The following is a 26,343-nucleotide window of genomic DNA, read 5'->3' as shown; positions in this document are numbered from 1 at the left end:
AAGATGGTAGTCTTAGTGTAAGCATCTTATCTAAGGACTGTGAGGGTGGTAAGACACTGGCACAGGCTGCCCAGAGAAGCTGTGGCTGCCCCATCCCTGGCAGTGTTCAAGGCCAGGTTGGACAGGGCTTGGAGCAACCTGCTCTGGTGGGAGGTGTCCCTGCCCATGGCAGGGGTAGGGGCTAGATGAGCTTTAAGGTCCCTTCCATCCAGACCATTCTATGATTCTATGATCATTCAATGAGTGAGTATTTCTTTAATAAAATGTGATAAACAAGTGAGCATCTCAAATCTGATTTGGCAAATAGGTTGACTTTATACAGATCTTGGGGAGATTCAAGTGAGCTTGTGGTCTCTACTGCACAATGACAATGGTGAAGAGAGAACCTGGAGGTCACTATTTGACTGCCACAGAAGCTGATGGCCAAGTCTGACCCATACAGTGTAGAGGGGTAGGATAACTTGCATCCTAGCACAGTCGTCTGTACAGCAAATGATATTGGAAATTAAAGGTCAGAGAATTGATAGTAAGGCTTAAGAAAACAGCAATTAGGCTGCTAGGAAGAAAAGCTAAATTACAAGTAGTAGGAGTAGGGGGGATTTGGGGGGAGGAGGATTATTGATCTAAATATCAACTTGGCAGATACACAGAGTACAATCTAGAGGTTTTTTACACCTCTGGGCTTATTCAGCCCTCACAATAAAAAATGCAGGCCTATAAAGATGGAATAAGAAGCAATCAATTAGGATGGCATTTGCCTGTTTCCGCGCTGCGGCTAGGCAGGCCCATCACAATTAATGATTTATTAGGAGATTTTAATCTTTTTTTTTTCCCATTTTACACAGATTGCAGCAACCAGACTGCAGTTGTTTATTAATTTCCCTGCTATTCAAGTGTCTTTGTTAAATATCATGCAGAAAAGGTAAGCAGTTGGCTCGCATGCCAGCACTTAGATAGCAGGAGTATGCCCTTAAGCATACTTGTGCCTGCTCCCAGTGTTTGCTGGTTTTCCTGGCTGCACCTCACCTCATATCCAGAACTTGCTGCATAACAGGGTGTCCTGGCCGCAGAAAGCAGTTGGAGATGGGACACCTCACGCCACTTGCTCACGAGTGCTCTCATTTCAGTTTCTTTCAACTTAGGGGACCTAGAGAGAAGATGCAGCACTTTACAGCAGTTGTAGCTGTCAGGGTAAGGGCTCAGAGTCTAATAAGAGGACTGAGATGCCCTTATTCTTTTGCATTAATCCATATCTATAGGTCATAAAACACTATTTCTCTAGGCAATTCAGCCTTCATAAACCACTTCTGCCTGTAACAAATGTTGTGTCATCATTAGCAAATGTTGGAGACAACACAAAAATCTTTCCTGCAGATGTTTATGTGATGAAGTCTGTGCTTTCACAGCTTTTTAGCAAAACCAGCTAGAAAATAAAGCAAGAACATTGGAAAAAAAGGAATTCCCTTTAGAAGAAAGCCTGGATAATTATCTTTGTATTCATCCATTTCCATGCCACACCTCCCTAGGAGTGGGTGCAGTGAGCTAATTGGTTTTACTCTGCTGTGCATGGCTTCATCGCTCAGACTTCAGATTTATTGCACAAAGTCAAGCCATTGTGTCAATTCATCATTTGTCCCCTACATCAATCCCTTTCTCCTCCAGAGTGATATTTGTCTGCATGTTTATATGCTGTCAGGTACCAAGTGAGATGAAAGAAAACTCTGGGCTTAACCAATTTTAGTGTAATCTGATTCAACCCGAAAGTCAGAATGAATTATTACCTTTCCAGCAAGACATGACTTCAGAAAGGCCAGCTGCAGAGGAACGAGAGAAGGACATATGCCAGCACAGGCTTTTATGGGAGGGTGTCTTGGGTTCAGCTGTAGCAGTCATTTTTATCCTCTTAGTAGCTGGTGCAGTGCTCTGGTTTCAACTTTAGTATGAGAACAACGCTGATAACACACCGATGTTTTTAGTTGTTGCTAAGCAATGCTTACTCCGATCAAGGACTTTTCAGTCTCGTGCTCTGCCAGTGAGGAGGGGCATGAAAAGCTGGGAGGGAGCAGAGACAGGACCCCTGACCCAAACTAACCAAAGGGGTATTCCATACCACAGCAGGTATAGAAACTGGGGGGGAGGTACCCAGAAGGCCCAGATCTCTGCTCAGGTCAGGCTGGGGATCAGTCAGTGGGTGGTGAGCAATTGTATTGTGCATCACTTGATTTTATTGTTTTCTTTGCCTTTTCCCCTTTTATATTCTCTCCGCTTGTTATTTCCCTTATCATTATTATTATTGGTGGCAGCAGCAGTGGTTTGTGTTATACCTTAGTTACTGGACTGTTTTTATCTTAACCCATGGGATTTACATTCTTTTGATTCTCCTCCCCATCTCTCCTGGAGCGGGGGGGAAAGAAAGGGGAAATGAGTGTGCGGCTGCATGGTTCTGAGTTACCAGCTGGGCTTAAACCATGACAGAGGGGAAAGAAAAAGACCCTATGGAATTTAAGGATTTAGGAACATGCCAGGTTTAGAACAAATCCTTGTCTGAGAAGGGAGGTGAAGTGTGTAATGATCAGCTGTAGAAATCCCTCTGAATCGTCTTTAAAAAGGCACTCTGGAAATTAAAGTCTTCAAATGCAACAACTGAAAGTGAAGCTAAGTGAAATACAGGGGAATATGAGTAAATGCTACAGGTGTAGGTCAAGCACTGCTTTATCAATCTTATGTTTACTCCAGCAGCTCCTCCATTGCCCATTGTTTTACCTTGTTTAGATAGGTATGCTTCTCTTTATTTCAAAATCAGTTGTAATCTTATGAAAGAGAGCTTACAGCACAGGGAGTGAAATAGTGAAAGATGCCATTGTTCATTATACTAAATTACTCCTGGGCAGGGAAGGAATGACATTAAAGAAGTGTGGGTAGCTTTGAGCTGCCATCCTTCCTTTAGTAGGTGTAATTTAATGTCATTAGTTAATTTTTATTAAAGGTAAAGACAATTGTGGACAACACACATTACAGCATTTACTTATAAGAATGATAGTGGGGGAATGTTAGAGGGAGAAAAGGCAGGCTCCAGTTTGGATTCCCAATAGGTGATGAAAATTGTTCTTCATGGTGTATCTCACCAAGATCTTTTTAACCTGAAGAGTTTTGGATAGCTCCTTTGATTCCAGTGAAGGTAATCTGTTCTCATCAGAAAAACATTTGTCTTTAGAAGCGTAATTAATAGACAGTATCCACCCTCAGTGCTGCATAGGACTGACCATTCCCTAACTATGCCTAATAGGCATCCTGGATTGCTCAGGATATGGGAAGCACTGTGGGTTTCACACTGATAAAAAAGCTCTATATGCTGTTGGGATCTTTATCCAGGCTTTATATTGAGATGTGCTTGTGTATTATAATTTTTGATATACCTTATATTTTAAAAATGTAAACTGTCTTAGGTTGTGACCTGCTGATGGTGTTCAGCAGCCTGTAGGACTGGCTCTATTCAGTGTCTTAAATACAACTGGTAGCTTTCTCTTGATGAGTTAATTCTGTTTGGTTCTGCAAGGCATACGTTAGTAGTAATGGACAAAGAAATGTGGTCCTAGGCCAAAGGATTTGAGACAACAGCACACAGCACTTAACACCTTTGAAATTACAGTACAATAGCTTGATGTTAGTAGTGCAGCCACTTCCTAAAAGAGACAGGGGCTCATCAGCTTGTCAACCCTGGCATGCCATATGACATTAATTTAATGTAATGGCAATAACTAGTGGGGATTTAGCAAGAGACAATCCTGCTTAACTAATCTCCTTCAGTTCTTTGTAGCAGGTTTCAGACAAGATTGGTAATAGGAGTGCACATATGACATAATCTAATGGATTTTTCAAGAGGCTTTTGATGAATTTCCATATGATATTTCCCCTGCTCTAGCTGTGTGCCACAGAGATTCCAAATTGAGCAAGAAAATGGGTAAAAAATGAGTGAAATCATGGCAAATAAAGAGAGAAGAAGAGCTGTAGTGTGTACTGGAATTAGAATTATCCTGCAGCTTCCCACTGTTCTTGCCCACCACTCAGCATGGCTGGAGAAAGATGCCATCTGCATTCACTAATGAAAACTTGTTTAGGACAGGTGCATAACAGAAGAGAGGGCAAAATGCCACTCAGGATACCACTAAAGGGCAAATTTAAATTTCCATTAACATGAGGCAGATTGAATATTTTTGCTGTCAGTGGTAGAATAATATATACTAAATATAAGCACAAATAACTGAAAGACTCCAGTGGATGGGTATGTGGTACGAGTGGAAAGGGAGTCTTGTGCTAACAAAGGAATGATTTATTATCATTTACATAACCTGGCATTTGTGCACACCAAAGGCCAGGTTTCCAGTAGTGCTCTGCTCCTGCAGTTTGGGGCAAGGATTTCAGCTGCAGACTCAGAGCCAGCCGCTCCCATCATTTACCCAGTGTTTAATTTGCCATATGTCAATCAGAATGTTCATTCACAAGTGCTGCTAATAGGCGATGCTGAGAGATGAGGACAGTTGAAAATCTGGGAATGTGTCTTACTGGCAGCCCCAAACACTGGAAGTATTCACAGGCCAGGATCCCTGATCAGCCGCATGATAAATCAAGGGCTGGAAAGCAGGAGAATGCAGCTAATGCATCAGGATATGCCTGAGTGGGACATGCTCCATGAAAATCAGTGCTAAATGAGAGAATTAAGCACCAGGAAAGGCTGTGGCAAAATCCCAAGAAACACTTCAAATAATGAGACAAAATCAAATCAAGGGCAAGAAAGAAAGAAAATTAAGTAAAATCACTGAAAAGCAACAAAATGCCATCAATGAAATCTGAGTGAGGCAAAATACCTCAGGTTAAAGGGACATAGTCATCCTTAAAAATGCACATTTTAGTCTGCCATTTTTAGATGCTGTTGACAATTAACTGTCTGATTACTGGAACTGAACAACAAAAGCATTTTTTGTTCATTTCTTTCAAGCATTTACCCAATCTTGGGCAATGGTTTGGTGATAGAGGTTTTTCCTCCATGGGGTGGAGAGGTGAAACTAGGCTTTGAATGGTTTGGAAAAAATAGGAAAACCTGATGTGAGAAAGGGGTGTGTGGACCCCGTTGGTCCTCTTCATGAGACTGATTTCCCAGTCAGCGTGCTGATGGAGAGGAGAGGAGAGGTAACTGTGAGGAAAGCTCCCATCATGACAGCTCCTGTCTTTTGTTTGCAGTATTCAGGAGAAGTTCCTGAGAACAGAGTGGAGGTGGTGGTGGCAAATCTGACAGTGATGGACCGGGACCAGCCTCACTCCCCCAACTGGAATGCCATCTACCGCATCATCAGCGGAGACCCCTCGGGCCATTTCACTATCCGGACAGACCCAGTCACCAACGAAGGCATGGTAACCGTTGTGAAGGTAAGGGGGACAACAAAGGAAATCCAGATTTGTCTGGATTTCTCTAGGCTAGCTATGGCTACAGGAATTGCCAGAAGCCTGCAGTTATTTCATGGCTTCTCTACCCTGGAAATGCAAGCACTCAAATCTGTTGTTTTCCATCTCTGCCCATGCAGGAGTCCTGAATACTTTTACTTCAACCATATGCTGCTGGTTCTGCGTTTCCCAACTCAGCCCAGCTCTCACCCTAAGCTTTCATGAAGCTGAAGGCTCTTCCCAGCCTCTGAGCCCAACCTCCGTGTCCCGCTCCTCCTTAGTTTTTTGAGCACTGCAAGGGGGAATGGCTCCTGGTCTGTGCTTGCCCTGCCCTGCCTGGTGAGGTTAGGGCAGAGGCTGCACCTTCTCCTTCTTGGGCCAGAAAACTCCCCATTAGCTGTGAATCAGGGGGTAGTGTTTCACAGCAGGGGATCAGTCAAGTGATCCTCTGAGAAAGCAGGCAGTGCAGGAGAGATTTTCGGAGGAATGCATTTCCTGGCAACAGAAAGAAAGGAGAGATTTTCCTCCAACTGAGTTGCTTGGCAGAAAAAACTTGGAGAAATTTTCCTAGTATGAAGTGATAAACACACAGTGTGGGGCATATCCTCAGCTCAGAATAGCTCCTCACAAGTGAAATCCATTCCCTAGATCAGCAGAGGATCTTGTTGAAAGACTGTGAAATAAGACTGTTAAATATCCATCATCCCTTCTTTCCTCCATCTATTGCTTTCAGCATTAGGAGAGCTTGAGCCCTCAAGATACCTGCAGCAAGTATCAAATTCTGTTTCCCTCCTTGCCTCCAAAGAACATGACTTTATCCTTATCTGAGCATTCTCTTCCCTTTCAGTTACTGAGGCCAGCAACCCAGGCAGTGAATGTTTTTGCAGTCACTACACACAGCCAGAACATAACCAGAACCAGAGTTCACTGAATCTCTTCCCGGATAAGATGGCTGTGGATGCTCCCTCTGACTACCAAAAAAAACAGAGGCACCACAAATAGGCTGCTGGGGTCTTTAAGAGCTCGCACGACATGCACTGTGAACTGCATCTGGAAAACATGGAAAGCCTGCATCGTGTGATAAGTCTGGCCTTCTCTAACAGAAAGTTCTAATCAACAACATAGGATGAAACACTAATGTTTAAAGAGCAATGTGATTTAAAAACAGCTCTGTGGTGCAAAAAAAAGAGCCCTGCTCCCTTGTAGCTAATAACTGGCAGTCATTCTTAATACACATAGCTTGGGTATTAGGAAAAATGACATCAGTGAAATGCCAGTGAGGTTATGCTGGTAGGAACGTGTGAGCTTGTCCTGCTCTCTGACCCCCGAGCTATGTGTGTGTGTCTGCAGATGCCACTTTGCTGAAACTTTAAGGGAAACATCATCTACCTGCTAGATGGTATTTCATCAGGGTCCTTTTATTTGCCACTCTTTATTGCTTTGAAATGATAGTTGACAGCCTTACCTGGTGCAAGGTTACAAAACCTCTTCAAGCTTAGCAGTGGTCCTGGACACCCATGTGTATGGATGCATATGTGCATGTAATTGTACACATATCCATATATATATATATATTGCTTAAACAGAAAACATTCAACAAAGTAAAATGCAAGAATTTAACTTCCAGAAACAGCAGCAGCCAGTCTGAAATTGAAGTGCAATGTTTTCACTGGGAGCAAGGGAGGGCCCCTTAATCTAGTAAAGTGTCAGGACTGTAGTTTAAAGGCAGATCAGAATGAACAACAGGGGATTTACATGATCATCACTACTACACAAGGACTTCTGCATACTGAGCCATCCCTTATTCAGAACTTGCAGGGAAAAAGCAGGAAGGATTTGCCAAGACACCACTGATGCTGGTGTTGCCTTTCCACTGCTGTGTAACCCACCGTGATCACAATGCAGAGAACCACAGGAAAATCCACCATTGTCAAGCTGAGCTCAAAGCTTGAAATTGCATTAAATGTCTTCACTTTATATCCTCACCTGATCCTCCTGAGCACCCCGAGTTTCCTACCCTTATCAACCCAGGAGGCTTTCTAGTGTATTTTCAGCAAGGAGAATGAGTGAAATTGCTTGTGATTAAATTTTCATGGTGAAGAAGGGAAGACTCTTAGGATTCCACCTTCTTCTTTGAAATATTTTGTTCTCTGTTAATAAGTGAACATGCTTAAAGATTTGGGGAACGTATGCACATCAGAGTGGGTGGCTGATCAGAGCGTGTTCTTCGTGGTGTTGGAGCAGTCTCTTGCTGGTTTGATCACTGATGTAGATTGAAAACCCAGGTAAAAAATTAAGTCAGGTAATGAACCTTTTATTTACAGACCTTACATGGGTGGTTTTTTATGTGGCTCTTTGAAGCTGCTCATTGTAACTCCCCACTCCTACAAGCAAAGGGGTTTGCATCTGAGCTATGGCAGTCACAGAAAAGTGCAGAGAAGGATGTTTTGTGAAGAATCCCACCCCTTCACCAGTAGTTTCGGGGTCAGAAATGAAGGGCCAAAAATGTTTCCAAACCAAGAAGCCTCTTGGAGTTCAGATGATGCCCTTGGCAGGCAGGGCATTTTTGTATCCACCCTTGGCAAAACCCCAGCTCCCGTCAGTCACCAAAAGTGTAATATTTCCTTCTTCTGTTCATGCCTTTCCAAACCATTTTCATAACTGTGCAAGAACCTGATCTTCAAAGAAAGCCTCGATCAAGGGGAGAGAGAAACTTCCCACTCAGATGAGACACCGCAGAGTCTGAAGACAATCTCCCAGAGCAGCAGTGGCTGCCCTGTGGCAGCCCGCTAAGTAAAATGGTATTATAAACTCTGCATGCATCAGAGCTCTGAATTTCTAATGGAGATACTTCCGAGGCTTCAGTTATTATTTGCCTCAACAATAACATAAAAAAAATTTGTTCACTTTAGTTAAAAATACCTTGAGAAAAGGAGGACACCTGGCTTCACTCTGCTGCAGCCAGGTCAGAGGCGCTATTGAAAGAGGAGGATGTGCAGCATCTCCAAGGGGATGTTTCAGAGCAGTTGGGCCAGATCAGATGCTGAACATCCATCAAGGGGTATCTGCAAAGGTGCTACTTTTTAATTTCATGTTGTGTGGTGGCTCTATGGGGTTTTTTAGGATCCTGCTGTCATAGAATCATAGAATCATTTAGGTTAGAAGAAGATCAAGTCTAACTGTTAACCCAGCACTGCCAAGTCCACCACTAAACCATGTCCCTAAAACCATGGACTGATGAATATGTAGCATTTTCAGTGAGATGCATTAAAATGTAAGGGTTAATGCAGTGTGAAGAGCAGAGAGTGCTCTGTGCGCCATTAGGGAGGCAGTTTTAGGGAGCAGAAGTATGAACTGTTGTGGTAGAAATTGCTTAAAATGGTGCAAAAGAAGTTTTGCTTAGGGCTGGACTGTGTCTGGCTGCAAGGGGCTTCTGTCCCACTAGGGACAATAGCACAGACACTGCCGTGAAGGCACCAACTCTTGATTTTACCTTGTATTTTTGACAACAAAGTATGTGAAAGGGGACTCGGACATGGAAGAAGAGGCAGATGGTCTCTCTCTTGCAGACTGAAATGCTGTGGGCACCGCCACCATGTGCCAGCAAGGTTAGCAAACAGGCCAGCACAAAAAGAAATAGATAAATAAGACTAGAGAAATATAAATTACAGGGTTGTGAAAAGAAATTGAGGAAATGCATTAGTCAAGTGGTTTCAAAGCCTTGAATAAGGTTTAAATGGGATCCTTTACCATGCGTCTTGTTTGAATGCAGGACAAGTCTGTGAGTCAGTGCTGGTGGGTGTACTGGGAATCTTTATGCTTCCTTTTATTTATTAAATGTTGGCCCTGCCTGTCAGGAAACCATTTAGCAATAGGAACATTTGCACTCCAATCGAATAGAGATTCCAATGTTTTACCTTTTGCCCCTGAAATTTGTTTCTCCCATGTAGCCTCCTATGATTTGATTTCTCTCCTGACAATACTGGGGTTTAAACAGAGCACAGAAGGCAGATCTTGCTGATGTAAATCAGTACAGCTCTACTGAAATCAATGTGACTGTGGTATTTTACACCAGGAAGAGTCCACTTTGCAGACTCAGCACTGGAGAAAGGATTAAGGAGAATGGTTACACTTCTACGTTTATAAATCACTGCAAAGCATTTTTTAACAAGCGGAGGTGTGATCCTGCATAACTCAAGCCTCCCTGGCAGATGATTAGTGACTTCCCTCATAGTAATTAGTGGGATGGTTTAGAAATTATTATTATACTGTGGTTCAGTCAGTTGTGCCAGCAAAGGCTTTGCACTCCCTCTGGCTCCTGAGACACACCGTCTGTACGTTTCTGTTGAGAAGAGACCCGTGGCCACCCAACAGCAAATCGCATCTGTAGGAGCGTGCAGGCAGCCTCAGGAGATCACAAGGTGTCTTGCAAGAGGACAAGAGGTCTCAGTGGAAGGATGGCCTGATTAAACCAGACCAGGCCTTCTTCACTGCAGCTCCACCTTTGCTTATAAACTCACTTAAGAGGAAGAATGAAGAGCACTTCAAGCTCATGAGTCCTCATAGACTAACACAGTTACTTAGTCAGCAGCTTTAAATGCTAATAGCATTGTTAAGTACCTGTCCAGTCCCTCTTAATGGGCTCCACCTGTTGCAATTAGAGCAGCACTTGGTGGATTTGTTTATTCACTGCTCAGCTAACACTGTTCTTTTTTGGAAACCACTTAGCACTGGAACAAAACAGAGGGCAAATCCTCCCTGCTGTTTGCAATTTTTATTTTGTGGGGCTTTTTAACTATTTGACCCAAATACTAGAAGGCCAAATCCTCCACTGGATTGAAGCTGGTATGGGTTTACACCTTCAAACAAACTGAGCTCACAGGAGGGAACAAGTTGGGGCAGTGACTTTGATATCATCTGCCTTCTAAATCTTGCAGCTTTCAGCCAGACAGTAGAATGTATTCTGTGCCTGGCTCTATGCTTGCTTGTTTGTTTGTTTTAGGCAGTCGATTACGAGATGAACAGAGCTTTCATGCTGACAGTGATGGTATCAAACCAAGCTCCCCTGGCCAGTGGCATCCAGATGTCCTTCCAGTCGACCGCAGGAGTCACCATTTCAGTCACAGATGTCAACGAAGCACCGTATTTCCCAACGAACCACAAGCTGATCAGGCTGGAGGAGGGGGTGCCTACAGGGACGGTCCTGACAACGTTTTCAGCAGTGGATCCTGATCGCTTCATGCAGCAGGCAGTAAGGTGCGAGACCGGGCAGCCAATGAGTTCATGTACAGGTGGGGGATTGCAGCTGCAGACCTTTGGAGAGCAAAGCAGCTGGAAGCTAATTCACAAACTGATGTGAGATGAGTAAAATGCTTGGCAGGGATTGGCACCCTCAGTCGAGTGCCTGCAGAGTATCCTGCAGGCTTGTGAACTCGCCATCCGCCCTGCTCCAGGTAAGCCAGAGTGGCTGGGTGCAGGAGGGCAGGCAGAGTTGGACCCCACATTACTGGCCTGCAGAGGGGCAGTTGGCAGCTTCAAGTGCAAGCAGTCAGTAGCAAGGGGTCTCTGCGTGGTTACAGAGCCACAGAGGTCAGGGCTGCATTCTACTAAATGTTTTGATTCTACCTTGTCAAGAATGCTTTGACCCATGTTGTTTATGCACTTTATAAACACAGAGGTGTAGAAAAAGACAGCTTTGTTATTTTCTTTTTACAGGGGGGTGGAACTGAGGCACAGAAGGGGCTGAGAGCTAGATTTCCAAAGGGAATTACTGGGATTTTTAATCATGTCTTGTGTTGCTTCCGGAGGATTTAGGTTCTGCCTGGCTTAAAAAGCATAGTACAGAGGAGCTGTCAGCCCATTCAGAGCAAGGCTGGCTCGGTTACAAATAGCTGCTGAACAGGCTTTTAAGATGTCATACAGTTAAATATTGCCTGAGCAGTCAAACACGTATTCACACACCATTGGCACTTGGTCTTTATCCAACTAATGCCAGTCCAAATAAAGCACCCCAGCAGCCCTTGCCTGCTCTGCAGTGAATGAGATTTGTTCTCACCTTCCCTTTCCCTTCAGACCAGCTGCCAAACGTATCCTCTTCAGTAGTTGCCTTCCCTATGAATGGGATGCAGCTGGAAAAATTTTAGCCTTGTAAAAGTTAGATGTTTGATGGGAGCAGTTCAAGACCAAATTTAGTCTGTGCCACAACCAGGAGGCTGTCACTCCTTGGGGTTTTTTGTCCCTCCTGGCGAACTGGAGTCTGAATCCATTGTTCAGGACCCCAGCTCATACACCTTCCCACCAGGAACTGCACTGGGTAAAAGTGTGTGTGTGAATGAGAGTCCTTGTGACACCTTTTCCAGATACTTCAGCTTCCATCCGCACAGATGGGAAACGCATTTCCTGCTCTTGGCTCCTTTTGCACGCACAGAAGTTTGTTTCTTTTTCACTCTGTCTGTAAGGACCGCAGTATGTTTGGCAGAACCCAAGTATACAACATGAGCGCATCCAAGGCCACTTAAACTTACATCAGTTGTGACATTTCGTGTCAGGAAGAGTTTGAAATATTTCACCTGGCACAGAGCTGTCTGGTCTAGAATATGATAGTTTACTCACTGCCTTCTCTTCTTGTCTTTAGACAGGTATTGTGACTTCTGAGGAGAGAGACCATCCTCACTAACAAGCCAGTTCTTCTTACATTCTTTTTGAAATATTGGCCTTTGAAGGGTCTTTATTTCCCCCATGTCTGTACCAAGGCTGGTTTTCAGAGCAGAGGACAGCTCATTTCTGACTGAATACTCCCTCTAACCCAGAGATGGATGATCTGTAATCCAAAGGAGCATCTGCCATTTCTGGGAGAAGGACCGGCTCTGCTAAACTGTTCCTGTCATCACACAGAGCAAGTGCAGGGTTCTGTAAGACTTTCTGTGAACATGAGCAGCCAATTACTTGAGTTGTTTTTCCCTAAGGCTTCCAGAACACACATTTTGTGTATCCACCAGCACTTTGTTTCCAAACCCAAGTACAATCCCTCTTACCCCCTTTTTATCAGGGACAGCCCAGTGCTGAGGCTTGGCAAAAAGCAGTGAGGCATTGTTGGGGTCCTGTCTTTGTGAGCTATGCAAAGGATATATTGTTTTTTCTTCCCAGCTGGCATTGGTGAGTTAGGGGAAAAAGATACTGAAACAGCTAAGCCTACAGATCCATGATAAGCACTTCTCAGAGCTGATCCAGCTGCTAGAGCCTTGCATACAGTTTTCAGTCTCTAAACAGTCTTTGATGAAATGGAGTTTTTAGAAACAGAAGAAAAGGAAGCAGAAGCATCTCCAGTAAGCCACAGCACAGCTTGGCATGACCAACGTCACACCTCAAGTTATCCTCATTAGCCGCAGACACATTCACAAAGTCAGCTTTGAGGCTGGATGCCTGGTCATGTAGGAGAGAAAGGGCAGGGGACTCACAGCAGTGATATTAAAAAGAAATGAAAACATCCCAAAGAGTCTAGCTCCATGAAATGTAATTCTTTCCTTTGGCAGGGGCTCGTGCAGCTGTGTGTTGCTTTCCTGCTCCCATGGATTGATGCAGCTCAAGTTTCACTTTGAGTTTCAGCTTCAAACAGCCCATTTCTGGAAATGGGCATTCACCAGAAGCCTTCCCTCCTGCCTGTGTATCCAACTACAAAAATTTATGGAAAACTATCGGCAGGTCTGAGTTACCCATGGAATAAGCTCAGTTTTGGTTTGTTTATTTCAGTAATCTGGCCATTTACTAGCTTCCAGTTTAGGTAATAAGGGTCCAGCTCCACTCAAACTGTTGTTCTAGTAAGTAAGGAATAAAATAAAACCAAGAAAACAAGCAAGTGAGAAAGGTAAACAGAACATGGAAAAAGTTTGCCCAAAACAAGCCATGTTCATATCTGGCCGTGCACGACGTGAACAGATTTGGTCTGTGAGTTGACTGAGTCGATGGGATATGAATCTACCCTTGGGTTCTTCCAGCCCCAGGGCATGATGGGGACTGCTGAGGGGACCCCTTTGTTGCAGCTGTCTCCAACCCTCACACATGCATAGGATCACCTTACCTGCTATTTCAGGAACATACGAAAATGCTTCAGGAAAGCAGGCCTGGGTCCATGCCTCAATACCGCTGGGAGTTCCCATTATAGTCACCCCGAGGCAGATGCTGCTAAAGATAGGATTCTGATAGAAAAGAGTGGCCTGGAAACTGCCATTTTTCCAGTGTGGTATTTCCCAAACTGTTATTTATTAGCGAAGGGCAGGAAACAAGAATAAAAACAAAAGGCTTTAGAGAAAGAGCTATTTTAGGAAAGGCAGCATTGAGAGAACAAGAGAGCAGGAATCCATCCTCTAATTCAGGCATACAAGTGCAGTGGTCATCACAGACCCCATTTCTCCCTGGCTGCAGAGACCTCAGGCTATGTCCACTCCCAGCAGCAGGAAGCTGCCATGTAAGTGGCACTTAGTAAAAACCAAAGCCTTTAAAATGAAAGAAATAAAAAAATTAAGTAATTGTAGAGGTCAAAACCCAGATACTCAATTAGCGTTTTGTTTGTCAACAAAACCAGTTATCAAAGGTCCTTTGAATCATGGGTCAGGAGTCTAGAAAAACCTTATTTCAAGCAGTATTAAGGATATGTCAGTGAAAAGACTGCCGTGTATTTATTTCCTTTCTCTGTAGATACTCTAAGCTGTCAGATCCTGCAAACTGGCTGAACATTAATGCCACAAATGGTCAGATCACTACTGCTGCTGTCCTTGATCGAGAGTCAGACTACATTAAGAATAATGTCTACGAGGCCACATTCTTGGCGGCTGACAACGGTGAGCCCAAGCTTCACATTGTTCATGCTTCAATAAGACTCTAATGTGATGCATTAAGAGAAATGATGCCCTGACAGAGTTGTCAGTATAAGTTATCTTTTTCCCAGGTTTTTATGGTCAAAAATGTGAAAGTGGGACGGGAAATTGCTGGAGTAAATTAAATGTGCACAGTATACAGAGAGTGTTATTAAGGGAAGGGGAGGACAAATGGAAAATCGATTTGGGGAGTTCAGTATAGCCTGAACTAAAAAAAATGTCAAAGGGATGTGCTCTCCAAGGGCTGCTGAACACACTGGTCCTGCTGATCATCCCAAAGGCACTGATCAGAGCATTCCAGAAACCTTCCTTCAGGAAATCAGAAATAATTGTAGGGGATGGCAGGCGGGTATTAAAAATAAGCCGACGATCCATTGAACTGCTGTGGCTTTCATGAGAGGTGTCTGTTTGTGGGTCTGTCATCGAGGCTGATTTCTCTCTGTCCACCACCATTTGTGAAATGTCCCACCACCATCAGAGCATCTGGATGCAGGTGGACCAAAGCCACTGAGGCCAGTACAGATCTTCTCATGGAGAAGTCCCACTAAGGTTTGCTCTTCGCTATTCATTTAAGGTCACACAGTGCTTTCAGTCAAATTAGCACTGTGAACCTCAGCACTGGCCTCACTTAAGGGCACGCAGTCCATTGCTGCTGCCCTGGATTTTTCTTCCTAATTCTGATTAGGAGGAGTTGATGATTCTTTTGCTAATGATACCAGAATGTGGCTGTGCTGGTATTTCATTCAGCAGTTCCCCCACTTGGAAAAGGCTTTGTGGAGGGCCCAGTAGTTTCCCTGGGCAAGAAGAGGGTCTTCCTCCCCTTCTGCCACCCTCACCTTCCCCCTGCAAGGTGCTGAGCACTCACATCAAACCACAGCCATGCTTCCGCAGCAAAATTAAGTCTAGGCTTGGCTGTGAGCACCTAAGTATATTGCTCATACTCTGTAGGTTCTTTCAGGGCAGTGTGTGTTAGCTCTTGTCATCCCTCAGGCTGAAGGGTGCCATTATGAGCAGTTACGGTGGTGCTTGCAGGGCTAATGTAAACTTGCTCCCTCTGGGGTTTCAGGCTTCACTTCAGTCGTTGCATCCAGGGTCACAGGGGCAAAGCAAACTCAATGCTCAATAGCAGCACCAAAAAGCAAGTTTTGCACTTTCTTTGTGCCATGAGTGGTGGGACTTAGCCCCATCCTAAGCTTCCACTTTGCAGCCAGGGCAGCAGAATTCAAAATATTCTCAAGGGGGTCCAGCAGCATTCATCTGCAAGACCCACAAAACAGATCAAATAAGTTGGTCAAGACTATTCACAAAAGCAGTGGTAGAACTTGAACCCATCAAACTAATCCTCACCATCTGACCTTGCAAATCCCAGGCACTTAGTACAATGTGATTAGGAGTTAACCCCTTTCCTTGGCTTCAGTGCTGACACTGCAATGCATCAGCACTTCCACATCCATCATTCAGCAGCTCAGAAAGTAAGGACATACATAAATCTCTGTATTTTGAAAAATTAATCCATCACTCATATATTGCAGCCATTAAAATGCACATAAAGCAATACCTTATTTAAAATTCTGTCTAGAGTGCTTAGGATAACAGCTAAAGTTTCATCGAGGCTAATAGACTCTTTCCACATTTCTCCAAAGTTCCAGGCTCTCCAGCATCATGTACTCATTAAGGAAAGGCTTTGCCTCAAGGGTTTTGGTGGAGCTTTTTGTTCCTTTCTTGAAGAAGCAGCAGCATCTTGTTTTCTAGAAGTTCTTTTTGCTGTTTTCAGTATATGATAAAGAAGAAGTTCAGCCAAGTACTTCTTGGACATGCTTTCTTTCTCTCCCTGGGCTACAGTGCAGAGATACTCACTTTAAGAAAAGTCTTTTCTGCAGTGAAAAGGGAGGGAGGAAAAGGGGAGTCAGTTCATTTCATTTCTCCTAAGACTGCCCCAGAACTGCACTCAGGAGCACAAAGAACCAAACTGCCAGGACCCAGAGCCCGGTGATAGCAAATAACCCTACAAAACTGCATTTCCATGTGCAGCAGTTGCAGGTTATGTCAGCCACATGCCAGTTAGCGCCTCTCGGGACTGCTAGTTCCCGTTCAGTCTATCTCAGAGGTTAGAATGTGAGCCTTGCGTTCATCCCAGAAGATACTCTGGTCAATGTGAATACAGGGAAACCACTTTCCTTGGTCCCAAAAGTCAGTTTTCACATTCAGCCCCAACATCCCGTCTGTCTCTCCAGAAACTTTCAAGGCTGATCAAAGACACTGTTTTAGAGGGAGACTTACCCCATGCTTACTAGATGAAAGGATGAGATCAATGATTGAAGAGCTTATGTCGGAACCATGAAAGAAGAATTTTCAGGGCTCCTTCAGAGTTTTCAAGGCTCCTTTGAAAAATGGAGCAGAAACGAGAAAGGAATGTAGGAGGGAAAGTCTATAGCAGCAGAAGTAACACTTGGAAGCCTAGTGGGGAAGTAGTTTGTGTAGCATTCCATCCAGCACTGGGAGGAAGAGCTAAAACTGAAAATACAAAGTCAATAAAGAATACTTTGGCATTGCGGGGAAGGCTGCTCTCTCTAGCCAGAGCAGGTATCACTTTGTGTAAGTGGTTGTTAGTCAGACAGATGTGGCTTTTCATCAGGAAGGGACTGGAGGACTGAGGCTGCTGTGCTGCAGCATCCCTGCTGTTTGTGACAAATGTAGGGAGGATGAAGAACTGTATGTTGGGACATGCTGCTGCTGCCATGGGCTAATGATGATGGTTAGCTCATAGCTTTGAGCAGGGACCTTTCATCACTGAAGCTAGGGCTAACTGTGCGATGGGCTTTGTTTGCAGCAGTGTAATAGTCTGCGAATCTAAATACTGGCTAGCAAGCGCTACAGTAAATGCTGACCAACAGGTTACACTACTTACCTTTTTTCCCCTCCAAGCCTTCTTCTTCCTCTTGTTAGCTATCTTTCTAATGGTTATTCATCTTCAAAACAGCCAGTACCAAAATTTGCACTAGCAACTTGACGTCACCTCCTTGTATTTTTAGAGTTTGACCAAGGACATTGCTGTAGGCTACAGATCTGCAGAACTCAACCTCAGTGTTCTGCAGGAGTGAAAAACAGCAACATTAGGAGGCTTGGGGAACTTTTAATAACACCTCTTAAAGCAAAGGACCATGAAAGTGCAGTATGTCCCTAATAAGGTCCAAGGAGGGAGGGTGAAAATCCTGGTTTATTGAAATTGGATGGCAGAGAGAGGGCTGTTGTCAATCCCACTGCTTCTCAAGTGATGGTCATTGGTCCGTGCTTGGCTCTGCCTCTCGCGCTCAGGTATACCCCCCGCAAGCGGCACTGGCACTCTGCAGATCTACCTAATCGACATCAACGATAATGCTCCTGAGCTCCTGCCAAAAGAGGCACAGATCTGTGAAAAGCCAAACCTGAATGTCATCAACATAACAGCCGCGGATGCTGACATCGATCCAAACGTCGGGCCCTTTGTCTTCGAGCTGCCAAGTGTGCCATCTGCGGTGAGGAAGAACTGGACCATAACACGGCTGAATGGTAAATGGGGCAGGCAATCCTGAGGACATTTGGACTCTGATTCACTAATGAGGCCACATGCGGTTTCAAACTTCCAAACTTTCCCACTTTTTTATCTGATTTTTATTTTTTAAAGCACATTATGGCTGACATTATAGACAAGATAGTTAATCAGAAATTATTTGTATCAGACCTGCAGCATAACTCTAAAAGCCTTGGCACTTGGCTTTTTTTTAATGCAGTTCATAATTATGAACAGTTATCAGTAGCGAACAGAGTATAAATCATCCATAATGGCCAAGGGGAAAAAAGCTATTATCAGTCTTCCTTATGTTCCTCCAGTGTAATTGTCATAAGCCACAATCAGGATCAATGTTCATTTCTCTGCCCATAATTGCATAAAGGCAGCCTTTTAATTTACTATGGAACCAGGAGGGCCAGGTAAGTGTGAAGATTACCAGCATGTGAAGGATTTTTATATTGCAGTGGGTAAACATAATTGTTCCTCTTATTGGTAGTTTCAGCAAAGGATGGAAAATATCAGGGAGCCACGGGCTGCTTTTGGCTTCAAAGCTGGTCCCTCTCACTGAGATCTTGCACCTTCTGCCAGGCTAGGGGCAATGGCTTGTTCCCTCACAGCTCGGGGCTCAGTCCCACAGCCCTTGTGTCTCCATGGGAGGGAACGCAAGAGGGATTGCTTGATTGAGCATGTCATCAGCAGGCAATGGGCTTCCCAAAAATCCTGATGAGGGATGGTGGGTGAGCAGGAACCCTCCACAGCGGCAGCCCAGACCCAGGGAGTATCATCCATGCCTTACTATTTGCATTTCATGCTGTTTTAAACACTTGCAACCAGATTTGCAAATGGCATCAAGGTAGGTTAGTGCAGCAGTGCAAACACAGTATTTTACAAGGCACAGGCTGATTGTTGACCCAATTGTTAGGGCAGAAGTCTGAAACTGTCCTGCCCGGGTGTGCTGTTGATAGCCTCTTCTTCAGGACTCAGAAGACTGCTGTAGCAGAGGAGCCCTGCATCTACAAGTGCAGATGCAAGGCTCTACCAGTGTCTGTCGTCTGTCTGTCTGTCTGTCTTGGTCTCTCTAGGCGATTACGCCCAGCTCAGTTTACGAATCACATACCTGGAAGCAGGTGTGTATGACGTGCCAATCATTGTGACGGACTCGGGAAACCCCCCCTTGTACAACACGTCCATCATCAAAGTGAAGGTGTGCCCGTGCGACGAGAACGGTGACTGCACCACCATTGGGGCGGTGGCTGCAGCAGGGCTGGGCACAGGTGCCATCATTGCCATCTTGATCTGCATCATTATTTTACTCAGTAAGTATTACAAGGCTCACGCTGCTGGGAAACGTGATGTTTCCCATCCCATTCCCTTTTGTGCCACTGCTATACGTGGTGTTTTTCCAGAGCCTTGCGAGCTCCATGCAGGGGACAGTGCCTTGAGCTTTGGGCTGCAGGGATTGGTTCACACATCTGCTTTTGAAGCTCCTTCAATGCAGCATCAGTAGAATGAGCTGGTGCACTCTCTGCATACATCAGGCTTTTCTTTCTAGGACTTCCAGTAGCTTTACAAACATAGTGACACCTGACAACATCTTGTAGGTAGTGAGTGCAGGACCAGGTTGAAGGACTTGTCCAAAATCCTGGGGCAGATAGCCCCATACCTCTCAGGTTCCTGGCTGGCTGTGGATATACTGGTTCCCAGTACCTGATGCACTGGTTGTGAGAGTCTGGTTGGTCCCTAGCCAAGCCAGTGCATAGCTGTAGCTTTTTGGTTGTTCAGAGCAAAAGATCATGGTGGATGATGAGTGCTTTAAGAGGAAGGATCCCCAGTTTGTCAGGAGCATTGGAGAGCTGGCAGTGTATCATGGAGATGGGCTGGCCATCCCTTTGCTCGAGGCAAAGCCATCCCTTTAGCCCAGCAACGCTGTTAGTCCCAAGCTTCCATGAGCATTACCAATAACCATGTGTGCACACACTTAAAAATAAAAATGATATCATTATAACTTCAAGCAGGAGTTGGCACAGTAGGAATAGATAAAAATGAGCGTTGAAATGAACAATGAGGTAAATATTCATCAAGGAACACAGGATGAAACCATAGGATTCCCATTAAAGCTAATGGGAGTTATGGTGCTAAATCACATTTAATATTTACCCCCAGTGTGTTTAAACAGAGAGCAGACAGAGCGACGTATGCTACAAATGTCTTCTAATGTGGATATGATGTGGTACATTAAGAGAATGGGTCATCTTTGGGCAAACATCCACCCTCCTGGGCCAGAGATAGGAATATATTGTCGTATAATTGATTTACTGTATTGGTCTGGAGAACAAGCCAGAACACCGTGTTTGTGGCCATGCAGTCCCGTTCCTCCTCCAGCTCATCTGAGCCAGTGGAAGCATCCCTGTGCCTAGCCACAATGCACAATTCCTGTCCTTTGCTGAGTGAGGGATCCCAGTGCCAAAATGTTCCAGGCTGCTCCCTTCAGCAAGGGCATTTGTTGTGAACACACCACAGTTGCACACCCAGAAGAAAATGTGGTATTCCTCAGTCCCACCACGTTTAGTACTCTGGGATATGCAGGAGTGCTGTACTGGAAGCCACAAAGGTGATTTAAACACAGGGCTCTCCTTTTGGTGGTCTTGCATGAATCCGCTGCTAAAATGCAATCTAAAAAGTTGAAAATCCCATGGACTGAAATTAACTTTAGCTGAAGGACATTTGATTTAAGAGATTCCTTTTTTCATTTTCAGATACATTATCCCATTTTAAATTATGGGTTTTATTACAAAAGCTTATTTTTACATTCATTGTCATTCTAATTGACTTCTTTTTATCTTCAAGAGCTGCAAAAGCACTGTATCAGTGATGAAAAATGTAATATGTGATGAACAGTTTTCCATTTACATCCTTCCGTGTTTTGCCTCCTTTCTATCTGTTTTACATCGTGACCTCTGAACAATATCCTGGAAAAAGGCAGATGCAGGGTTTTTTATGCTATTTGTCCATTTTTGAGTCAGCAGGTCAAAGTTTGATGCCTTTAAAAGAAAGAAGCAGCAAGAGAACAGATCTAAGGTTGCTAAGGTGAGGGAAGTTTCTGCCTTTACCTTTGCTCAAAGGTGGGTTTTTTTTCCCAATACCTGATGTATTAGCTGCACAAATAATACATTTAGGAAAGCAATGCAATAAAAAATTGTGAAGGGTGAAGACAATAGATTTCAAGGAAAGCTACATGCAGAGTGAAAATGGGTCTAACAGCAGTAATAGCACTTCCCATTCTGCAGAGTGAATAAAAGGAAGGAGAGTGCACTACATCCACTATTGACACTTTGAAGGTCCCTTCTTTTTCCAAGGTAGCTGTAAAGGCATTAATAGCACGGAAAAAAACTACAACTGCATGAAAAAGTAGCATTAAAAAAAGGGGGGGGGGGGGGGAGAAGAAGATAAACCCTAGTAACCATTATAATATTGTCTTTGTGGACTAGGCAGGTATCTTGTTGTGAGAGACTTGAAAAGGATCAAGGAGAAAAGGACTTCAATAGTCGGCTAAATAGCTGAGGTTTTATATTGCAGATAAGAGTTACATTTTCTTCCCTTTTCTTTTTTCTGCCTTGAATAGATCCAGGATAAGCATTAAAGAGATGCTGAAGTATCTGAAAACAATTCTGTTAGCTGGCAGGCCGGGATGGCAGCCAGTTGGCACACAATGGCAGTAATTAGCTGTCCAGTCCTCTTCCATTCACTTCACTGAATTCCTGTTGGGTATAAACACTTTGGTGCTGGGAGGGAGAACTCAGATCCTCCTCAACACCTCCTCACAAAGTGGGGCTGCAGGCTGAGCTGCTCGCCCATTTCCCCAGGGTCTGGTCTCTTCTCTATCCTTACCCTCCATGAAGCAACACCCGGGCTCAGCAGACAGGTAAAGAGAAAGAAAATGTGGTTGCTTGTGCAGCTGAAAAATACAAAGAAGGGTTGGGATCTTACGTCCTGCCTGGATTCATTTGTGTTGGATGCGTTAGTTTGGCATGGTCAAGAGCTGACCCAGATGAAACAAACCTGGGCCACGCGTTCTCACCTCCACTGTCCATCCATGTCTCCATTCTCCAGCAGATTGCCTCTGTCACAGCTTGGTGTGGCTTGCATGGAGAATGGAGGGGGAAGCAGACACTAGGAGGTGTGACTGCATCAGCTGCTCAGGCTTAATTTCTATTTTGATGGCATTATTTGCAGCTACTGAGTATGAGAATGAAAACGAGCGTATTAACAGGTTCTTGAAGAAGACAAGGTCTGGTTTCCTTATGTTAGTGGAGGCTTAGGTTCCCAGAGCACAGGTAAATCACAGGGAGCACACAACCTCTGAGATGTGAGTGGACTTGTGAAGGATGAGGTTGTGGAGCAGGGAGTCAGCATTCCCTTTGGGTAAAGTTGCTTAAGTTGGGAAAATCTTCTCATGACTGAAGAACTGTTCCTCTCTCACTGTTATTGTGCTGAAAGAGATTTGCCAGGTCCTGGCATGCAAATGCTGATGCCTGAGGAGGTCGGCTGTGTGCTACCAGATCTGCTCTCCCTTGTTCTGCAAAGCTAGCCCTGCTCTCTGAAAGGATTTCAAATGATCTTAGAGTTGCTTTGCAAGTCAGTGGCCAAATGTGTATGCTAATGTCCTGGCTAATGTGGTCTTGGAAGTCTAAAAAGCCTTCCTCCTGTAGCAAAGAAAAGTATGAAGGAGTCCAAATCCAATTACAGGACCCAGTGTTACACAGCCTCCACAAACCAGTCTTTCCTGGCCAACTGCAGACAACAAAATGACTCCCATGACCAGGGCTTGTGACCTGAATGGGCATTGCTGTATCACACTGAGGGAAGAGCTGCTTGTGCACAAGATGTGGGCCACCTGTACCCGTTTGCTTCTCAGCACCTCTGCAGCTGTCTTCCCCCACCTTTTTTTTGTGTGCCCATGAATGAAATAAAGGTGGAAATCTTATCCTGAAAATTCAGGATTTAGATCAAATCTTTTCAGAAAGCTGCAGGTTTCACACTTCCTGTTTGCTTTCCGTTTGATGGTGTGGTTTACATCTGATAAAAGTCAGCCGCATCAGCACTGGAAAAGGAAAAAGACATTAAGGAAATGTTTGTGGTGGAGGCCTGTCACAGCATTCACTGAGCTCTCCCTTATGAAGCAGACTATGCAATAAGAGAAAATTTCATTCCTCTTACTAGCAGCCAGTGAGGTTCTCCATAGTGGAAGAGGGCAGGTGAGGCTCTGGGCCATGCCACCACACTCTGGCCCATGCAGCCTGGGCTTGTGCCATGTGAGGCTGCAGCTCACCCAGCTTCTTCCCTATTACAGCCATGGTTCTGCTGTTCGTGGTGTGGATGAAGCGCCGGGAGAAGGAGCGCCACACCAAGCAGCTCCTGATTGACCCCGAGGACGATGTCAGGGACAATATCCTGAAGTACGATGAAGAAGGAGGTGGAGAGGAAGACCAGGTGAGAAGAGCCTGTGGGTTGTGGCCAAGGAGCAGCTGTGCAATCTGTACTCTCAAAAAGGCAGAAATTTTCACTAAATTACTTGCAAAGGGTTGTGTTCCCCTTGTTTATTCCCAAGCAGCTTTCTTGGCTTCCCTAGTGTGGCATGGACGTCAGTGAGAGCCAGTGGAGGTCCAGGGGATTCAGCGTGTCACTGGGACACTGGCATTGGAGCAGGACTGTGCCAGGAGTCCGATGCCAAGTGGATTTGTCTATGCCCTAGTCAACTTCCTGGGGAGGGAAAAAAAAATCAATCCACTCCACTCATATTCAAACAGTATTTACATTATTTCAGTCATTAAATTTGTGTATTTTACCATTCCCCATTAGAGATCTTATAAAACCCAGCCAGCAGCTACCACTCTCCCCAGAACCGTGGCTGCAGGCACTTGCCTTGGCTTGCTTGAACCTAGAGCTTCTGTGGGATTTCCCTGCATTTACTTAATCGTCTCTAATGCTTCTTTAATTTCTTTTAATTTCTGAATGTAGTTTGTGAGAAGTGTCTGAATACATTTGGGAATTTTCTTTTCCACTGTGAAGCATACGGTGGCAAAGCTTTGCTTGGTGATGGAGCCCTAAGCCACAGTCTGCCTGAATGCATCAGCTTTTCTGTGGTGGCTTCTTCTTACAGACACCAATGCTGATGTTGCATGAAAACTTCCCTTGCCTGTACTCCTGGGATGTGCTTTCCCTCTGCTAGGGATGTATTTCAACTAAAACAGCAAAGTTTGGTTGCTCATGTTCAAGACACCGGGGTTTTTATTCCTGCCTAAGCAAAGAGCCTGTGACACTCTCAAATATAATGTTCACACAAATTATGTGGCTTGAATCATGTAATGGCTGTATTCTTGCTTGCTTCAGCCCTAAGGTCATGGTTGAGGGTGGTCCCGGTGGCATCCACAGGCAAGCAGATGAGCCTGGCGAGAGCCACCTCGGGGAGCCAACGCAGGGACTTTGTCCAAAACTTGAGAAGTTCCAATTGCACAGAAAAATCCTTGCAATTGGCATTTCTTTTTTCTTGTCACTGACAAGTTATTTATAAATATTGCTCCTGGAGATTCAATCATCCCCATCTGAGCACAAGAATAGTTTCACCGGTAGAACAAAGTGCTGCTATAAGCATTCAAACCAGCTGAAGTATCTGGTTTCAGGCAACTACATTGTAGGCTTAAATATTTTAGAAAGGATTCGTTAAAAATAACAGCAAAGGAAAAGCAGCAAAACACCATTACCTGCATGAATACATTTTTAATGAAATATTACCTGGTTCTCCTTCCTTGGTAGAAACCTATTCTGTTGGGATTTTTCATGAGCAGAAAGAACATAATTACTTTGAAAGGCCTACATGCATAAATGCAATGTGCATTTTAATGTTTTTACCTCTGTAGAAATGTAATTGCAATAATATGTCTACCAGCAATGTCTGTACATTATATATTTCATCAAAAGCTAGATGTATCCCTGTGCACATGCAAACAAAAGACAATTTTTTATCCCGAAGATTTAGACGACACGTGAAATAGTCACGAAGTATTTAAATATTTGATTTTACTCATGTTTTAAGATACACTCTTAGGAGGTCAATTTTATGAGCTACTCAGAGGTCAAGTTCATCTGTAATTTAGATGGAGGGGCTGCATACTTGCTGATCAGATTTGCCATTGAACTTCAGCTGAAATAGGATTAGACCTCTCACATTGTTTGTACATTGGGTGAGCAGATGATCGGAACGAAAAGCTCTTCGTTTCACTCTGTGCCTTTCCATTTTTCACAGGATTATGATTTAAGCCAGCTCCAGCAGCCAGAGACCATGGATCATGTTCTGAACAAGACACCTGGAGTCAGAAGGGTGGATGAAAGACCTATTGGTGCTGAACCGCAGTATCCTATAAGACCAGTAATCCCACATCCAGGGGATATTGGTGACTTTATTAATGAGGTATGTTCTGTAGGGTGTCTTGTGTCACATATTAAAAGCTTGAGCAGCCAGCTAAGATCAGCTATGCAACATTCTCCTGGCTGGATAGACCAAGTGATGCTATTACTCACATGAGAAGTCAGGTGCAAACTAGGGGAATAAGCGGTATGAGCAAAGAACACAGGACTTGGCCTAATAAAGGCGTTGAGCCTGTAAAAAGCCAAAGTGCAAGGCAAAAAGCCAAAGATTCCTCATCTGTGGATCTCACAAACGCCATGCTTTTCAGCATCCGGGCAGTAGAACCTGATCCCAGTCTCCTTTGGATTACTGGGAGTATTGCAGCTGCTGAAGTAAAAGCTTTATCTGGATGTGGACAAAGGAGTGTCATCATCATAGGGAAGTGGTGGCAAGGCAGCTGCATGGGTTCCCCGGAGACAAAGGACCCATTTGGGACTCCTGGACTTGTAATTATTTCACCAGTCTGTGCCTTCCTAGTAAGTTCTATTTGGTCTAAAGCCTCAAAGAGTTTACAGAACAGAGAGATTCATCCCAGATGAGAGAGGGTTTCTTTATTTTATGTTAGATTACTGCTCCTTTATCTGCTTGTACAAATATCTATCCGTTTAGTGTTTCTTATCTTGTTTTTAGTTTTGGGTGATTGAGTAGTTACAAACCAATCAATGCATTATTTCCTCCGAGACAAAGCACACCATTCATTTCCTAAGTTAGAAAAACAAGTGTTATAGCGATTTAATTCTGTTATTATATCCACTTCCTGCTGTGCTTTTTTTCTTATTTTTATCATTAAAATTTCTTCTTCCTTTGCTCCTGCCCATCCTTCACACACATATTTACATACATCTATGTGCGTAAAGGCTGGCTCTTACACATGTTCCAGCTGCTGTTTGCTGCAGTAAAACCTGCTCCATCTCCCCATGCTGAGACTGGGTTTTGGAAGGTATGAATGCAGAACGTTTTGCTTTATTGCAGGTCTATTCCACCAGGCTTTTCCTGATGCTGGGCTGCAGCAAAGC

The 26,343-nt window shown here is 44.3% G+C and overlaps 1 protein-coding gene across 3 annotated transcripts in view; it reads left to right on the top strand.

Annotated features, from left to right (window-relative positions):
* The window catches only part of LOC134156213 (cadherin-4), a 459,282-nt gene that overhangs the window by 426,661 nt on the left and 6,278 nt on the right, over positions 1-26,343 (top strand). For all 3 annotated transcript variants that reach the window (XM_062604082.1, XM_062604083.1, XM_062604084.1), the window contains 7 exons: positions 5,239-5,424; positions 10,442-10,695; positions 14,134-14,276; positions 17,628-17,861; positions 18,945-19,178; positions 23,213-23,352; positions 25,166-25,330. In XM_062604082.1, the coding sequence (XP_062460066.1) occupies positions 5,239-5,424; positions 10,442-10,695; positions 14,134-14,276; positions 17,628-17,861; positions 18,945-19,178; positions 23,213-23,352; positions 25,166-25,330 (1,356 nt within the window). The remainder of the gene's footprint in view (positions 1-5,238; positions 5,425-10,441; positions 10,696-14,133; positions 14,277-17,627; positions 17,862-18,944; positions 19,179-23,212; positions 23,353-25,165; positions 25,331-26,343) is intronic.

This window comes from Pezoporus occidentalis, unplaced genomic scaffold (genome assembly GCF_034315485.1).
Source record: "Pezoporus occidentalis ecotype Australia unplaced genomic scaffold, CSIRO_AGI_Poc_V1 ctg83, whole genome shotgun sequence".
NCBI lineage: Eukaryota > Metazoa > Chordata > Aves > Psittaciformes > Psittacidae > Pezoporus > Pezoporus occidentalis.
Note: the sequence above shows the minus strand (reverse complement) of the source record. Positions and strands in the feature narration are given on the sequence as shown.